This window comes from Furipterus horrens, unplaced genomic scaffold (assembly GCF_987537825.1).
Source record: "Furipterus horrens unplaced genomic scaffold, mFurHor1.1.pri manual_scaffold_9, whole genome shotgun sequence".
In the NCBI taxonomy this organism is placed as follows: domain Eukaryota; kingdom Metazoa; phylum Chordata; class Mammalia; order Chiroptera; family Furipteridae; genus Furipterus; species Furipterus horrens.
In genome coordinates, this window is record NW_028327179.1 from 95449963 (window position 1) to 95456271 (window position 6309).

General features: G+C 45.3%; 1 protein-coding gene across 1 annotated transcript; it reads left to right on the plus strand.

Annotated features, from left to right (window-relative positions):
• The first annotated feature begins 3864 nt into the window (after positions 1 to 3864).
• Positions 3865 to 4812, plus strand: TAS2R3 (taste 2 receptor member 3). Its single transcript, XM_090286906.1, has one exon. It carries the CDS (start codon positions 3865 to 3867, stop codon positions 4810 to 4812), a length of 948 nt encoding a protein of 315 aa, XP_090143032.1.
• The last annotated feature ends 1497 nt before the right edge of the window (positions 4813 to 6309 follow it).

Here is a 6309-nt window from a genome sequence, read left to right on the forward strand (position 1 = left end):
ATCATATGTGCAGCCTCCTTCGCACCTAGTGACGGGATCAAGTGCTCAGCACGCGTGGGCTGTTGTCACTGCTGTCGTTCTCTCAAACAAGGCCTGTGACCCTCAGTCACCGAGCCAGTGTCGTCAGGTCTCAGGGAGACTCACGAGAGCGTAAGCACGTGAGCTTGCGTATGTTGTACTTGACCTTCTTGTTGTTCCTAACGCGCATGGATTACGGAGCACAGATTCCACTTGGGAAGTGTTTGGTGGTTTGTTTTTAATCTTCCATGGCCCTTTACAACGAATCTGGGCATTTTTTAAAATTCAAAAGTCCGTTGGACACCTGCTGTATGCCGTGTACCCATACAGGCCTGGGTATAGGGATGAGTATACAGGAGTCCTGCATGGACTGGAAACACAGCCATACCTCTGAGATACTGCGGGCGTCAGCTCAGACCACCTTAATGAAGCAAACAATGTAATAAAGCAAGTCACCCAATTTTTCATTTTGGCTTCCCAGTGCTTAAAAGTTATGTTCACACTAGACTGTAGTCTGCTGTGTGCAATAGACAGCATTATGTCTAAAAAAGTACATATCTTTGATTAATCCCTTCATCTTTCAGTCAGCCCCCCCTCCCCCCTGTAATAGCATAAAGAATAAAACATCAAAAATGAAAAAAAATATATATATATATAAACAAGCTAGTGCAAATGCCAAAACAAAGTACACACCTTAATTAAAACGATTGCTAAAACATGCTAACCATCATCTGAGCCTCTTGGAAAAATGGTGCTGATACGCTTGCTCAGTGCAGGGTTGCCACAAACTTTCAATTTATAAACAACAGTATACGTGAGTCACAGTAAAGCAAAGCCCAGACAGAATGAGGTGTGCCTGTAGCACTCCCCACCTTTTCATAATCCCTTTTAAAACGCTTGTGGAATTATCCAGTCCGTGCCAGCCGTTTCCTGTCGGGGCCCTGACTTAACACTTCACTTTGGGCTTTGACTCAAAAGAGCGTTTGAGCGCCAGAGTGCGATATCAGTGGCCCTCTAGGGGCCTGCAGCCTGGAGTGCAAGAGCCAAGCACCCAACACCATGGCCATGGTACTGATCCCCCCAACAAGCCGTGCTCAGAGCGGCAGGCTTTATAGAAATGGACTTGGAATGTATGAGTATGTGTGGTCATTTTGGTGGACCGTGGTCAACCTTACTTCTGGAAGCAGCCATTACTGATGCTGTGATACTTGGCCATAGTAATGATAGTTGTAGTATTTATGTTAAAAATTGGAGTGGTATCACTGTTGACTGAGAATTCCTATCAGCAGTGCCTGATGGAATAATAGCAGTGGTCATGATGGTACCCAACAAGGTCTTTGCACTCTGGCCACCAGGTAGTGTGGGGTACATGGAAACACAGTGTCCTGGGAAAGAATCAAAAGAGAAGGAAGAAAAAAAAATTATAGTTAACCCTAAAGTGCTCAATAATGACTTATAAAAAGGTGCAGGTTCTAACTTTGGAAGGGGTAAAAGTAATTGGGCTAGTAAAAAAGTATGTCAAACAGGAAATAGTCTGTGAAATGGACTCTGACATGTTGTATATTCTAAACTCTCCTCCTTGGTTAACTCTACTAACCCATGGATGCGGAAACTTATTAGTGTGTTTCTTCTCGTGCAGGGATGTAAAAGGTGTTACGATAGCAAAAATCGGCATCTAGAACTGTGGCCAGGAGAAGAAAAAGCCAAACAGGGTGGGTGGCGGGTTGTGGGATAAGACCTCTCCCTGGTGTTGGGCTCTGCTGCAGGGTCCCAGAGAGAGCCAGGGGCTGGCCTTCCAGTCCTGCAGCACAGAGCTCTGGAGGCGCGTGGGCCATGCGGTTAAGCTGGCCTGAGACAGCTGAAGGCGTTTAGGGAGGACTGCGTTCAGGCCGAGCACACTGTGCGGTGCTCTGAAATGGTGCTGTGCACCACGTAATGCCAAGCCTGATGAGGTTCACCTGGCCCACGCGCGTGCCTCCTGGGCATGTGTTCAGAGGAGACCATGTGTCATTCATTCAAACTTACCATCTGCTACTCCGTGACGTCCTTTTGAAGGGCTCTAAAAGCATAACCTGTCTTGGATAATGTTGCTGAACTCTGTTTGTATCTTGATTTTTCTCCATTCTCCAGGTCAGTGTTTTTAAACAGTATTTATCACAACTCATTAGTAGGTTGCAAAATCAAGTGTGTGATCAGCAAGCAACATTGAAAGAAATAGAATATGATAGAAAATATCAGAGAGCCACACATGTAGAAGGGGGAAATAAGGTTTTGTGAGACCTTGGTGTTCCCCAACACATATTTATTATATATGAGGTCTGTCCGGAAGGTATCCAGCCATGTAATGTGAAAAATAGAGAAATTTATTGAAGAAACATTGTACACAGGACAATGATGCCTCAGTCCCCTTCAAAGTAGGCACCTTGGGACCTCACACAGTTTTCCCAGTTGCCATTAGCTGCCCCATCATATTTTCTTGAATCTCATCAATGGTTTGAAATCTCTTCTCTTTCAAAGGTTTGGGCAAAAGCCAGAAGTCGCAGGGCACCAAGTCTGGGCTACAGGGGAGCTAAGTCACCTGGGTGATTTGATGTTTCTCCAGAAAACTCAGCACGACATGTGATGCATGAGTGGGCACATTGTCATGATGAAGCTGCCGATCACCAGTTGCCCATAGCTGCGGCATTCTGAATTATCCAAATAGGTTCCGTGGAGGAATGTTCTAGCTTAATGCAAAATCAGATGCAGATTCATTGCTTTACTTGCTCAGTCATTTTGAATGTGACGGTCACACAGTACACATGCTCACTCAGTGATGTCTACCGCCCCCACTGACTAGTACAGTGAAGTCATCATTGTTCACGTGTGTGCATTCCAGTCCACTTTCCTTGGCTGCCAGGTTACATCGATGTTGCACAAACCATTCTCATTATGTTAACAATGGCTGGACCTTTTCCCGACAGGCCTCGTAAATTATATACATTATTTAGATTGTGATATATGTATGTTTTTTTCACAGTGACATATATATAAAAGCCATATAAAATATTACTGTTGGTCATGGTCAAAATTTGTAAGGCACTGTTTTAGATAAATAAGCCTTCTTTGCTTGACAAGTGATAATCTGTGTGTGGTATCTGTCAGCTTAACTACTTATCAATGTAGTCATGGACTATGAAAAAATTTGTATTTTGAATAGCTTATATGCTATACTCTACTATTGCTAGCACTTGGGTGTTCAGATAGTGAGGACTTCTGACAACGTGGCTCACTGGGGAGGAACTTGGGGCCTCTTGAGTAAGGCACACTCCCAGAGGTACACTGGTGGCACTGACTCAACTTTTTCTATTTTAGGGACCTCAGCTTTCCTCCAGGATGACTTTGATAGTGTCTTATGGCAGAGTTCTGGTATTTACCTCTTTCCGTGTGTGTCCCTGAATCCTCCCTCTTGAGTGTGTGTGTGACTCTTCTACTGACACTCACCTTTCTGTTCTGGGTGGCTCAGAAATTGAGTCCAAGTCCTCCATCTTCTTTGTGACTCAGCTCTTCCTTCTCTGTGTGACACTGGACACTACTCTATTTGCATATTGGCAAAGAACTGCTGAGTTTAGATCCTAGACGGAATGTGACAGTCCATGTCATCTTTGAAGAGGACAGACTAGCCTGAAAGAGCCAGACAGGGTTCAGTAGACTGTGCTCTACGACAGATCGAACTGGGAAGAGACAAGAAACAGGTACAGAAAAGCAGCAGGTACAGCCGTTAGGTTCACAGGGAGACATTTCAAATCAGCAAAGAGATCGCACACCAGCAGAAAGAACAAAGACCAGGTCTGCCTAATAGCTGACATGTCGGGACTCACCAAGTGGGTGCTTCTGTTTCTCTGTGTTGCTCAGTTCATTCTGGGAATGCTGGGGAATGGTTTCATTGGGTTGGTCAATGGCAGCAGCTGGTTCAAGAGCAGGAGAATCTCTTTGTCTGACTTCATCATCACTGCCCTGGCTCTCTCCAGGATTGTCCTGCTGTGTATTCTCCTGGGTGATTGTGTAATAATGCTATTCTCTTCCAAAGTCTGTGATGATGTAGAAATACAAGTTGTCGATACTTTCTGGACATTTACAAACCACCTGAGCATTTGGCTTGCCACATGCCTTAGTGTCTTCTACTGCCTGAAAATCGCCAGTTTCTCCCACCCTGCGTTCCTGTGGCTCAAGTGGCGAGTGTCCAGGGTGATCCTATGGATGCTGTTGGGCGCCCTGCTCTTATCCTGCAGCAGTGCCGTGTGTCTGGTTCGTGAGTTTAGGTTGTATTCTCTTCTCCGTGAAATCAAGGGCATAGGGAATGCGACTGAGCACTTTGGAAAGCAAATGGATGAGTATGAGCTGACCCATGTTCTTGGGACGCTGTGGAACCTCCCGCCCCTGATCGTGTCTCTGGCCTCCTACGTCCTGCTCATCCTCTCCCTGGGGAGGCACACGCAGCAGATGCAGCGAAGCAGAACCAGCCCCCGTGATGTGAGCACTGAGGCCCACAAGAAGGCCATCAAACTTATCCTCTCCTTCCTCTTTCTCTTCCTACTTTATTTTCTTGCCTTTTTGATAGCATCGTCCAGTTATTTCCTGCCAGGAAACTCGATAACTAAGATGTTTGGAGAAGTAACTACAATGTTTTATCCTGCTGCCCACTCGTTTATTCTCATTCTGGGAAACAACCGGCTGAAGCAGGCCTTTGTGGAGCTGCTCCAGTGTGAGTCTGGTCATCTGAAGCCTGGGTCCAAGGGACCCCTTGTCCTATAGATCAGCAGAGGGGACAGGAGGGGGCCTGGGAGTCCTTCAGCCTGGCTCAAGACTACAGGATTCTTCCAGACCCTCCCATGGCACCAGTTCTATGACATCAATAAGAGAGAGACACTGCTGCTGACGAGTCGCATCCGAGGACCCTTCGCATGGCCTTTCTGTGGTTTTGCAGAGACGGTGAAACAGTCTTTGGAAAATGTCACTATAGTAAGGACACCCTCATTATATCGACATGGAGCTGTATTTCAATAACAATCAGCTCAGCGTCCAGTTTATTCCGACAGTGACAAGAGGATGTAAGCGAAACAGTGTAGTGAATTGTGGGACAGAGCAAAAGCATTGCAGTCCCACAGACTGGGTTTGAACTTGGCCTTAGGCAAGGTATTGTAATCCCCTGTCCGATCCTCTTGTCCCTCATTTTAAAACGTGGGCTGTGACATCACCCTCACAGGGTTGTGGAGATTCACAGGACCATGGGTGCCAGCACTTTAGCACAGCATGTTGTATGAAGTGCTTAACAGGTGAGGCTCCTACTGTAACTCACAGTGAATCCTGCAGCCATCCCCGCGAAGGTGGGTTTCCACCAATCCATCCTGTCATCACACAACGGAGCGACAGTCAAGACACTTGGGTGCTGGCTTCCGATCCAGCCTGGCAGTGGTGAAGTCATTTGCCTTCTGTGTCCATTGTGCTCGCATTCCTTTGTCATTCTGCTCAGGTTTCAAGTATTTATTTATTTATTTTTTAGATTGGACAGAAGCCCAAGCATTTTGTTAATGACCCAAGATGGATACCTGCTTTTAAAATTTCAGAGTTTTATTTAAAAAGCAGCTTTTCACAAGTTGAATCGCTTTTATGTTAATAAAAGTACCTCGGCATTGATTTCCTTCCTATCACAACAGTGGCAACAAGGCAATGAGACTATATATCATCGCTTCTCATGAAGAATTCTCAACCTTGGGAACACACTCAGGACACCTGGCGATTCTGAATCTGGGTTTGTGCCATTAATGGGCTGTTGGGGCTGGGGATGTGGACCCTGACCCCTGCCCTTATGAACTAGGCGACTTTGGGGAAGTTCCTTAACCTCTATTTCACTTTCCTCACCTGTGAAACGGGAGTAGTATTTTGTCGGTAGAGTTGTTGGAAGGAACGAATGAGTTAACAACATGAAAAATACTTCAAGTCCCATAAGGAGCAAAAGCGCTCAATAAATGTTGCTATTGTTATTGCCGTTATTTTATTACATTTTGACAGAGCATGAAGGATCGCCACATCACTTGTCATGTTATCACATGTACTCAGAAATTAAGTTTAGGGTTGTTCTGGGCTTTATATATTCATTTCTAAAATCACAGGAATAAAAGGTCTTTTGGTCTGCGTTGTTTGCTTTCAAATTGATACTTGCCTCTTGAAGCTGCTAGGAAAATTCCTAATTCTGGAACAACTTAACCTTCCCTTTCAAAAAGGTACTTGTTGAAACTTAAAAGAATGATT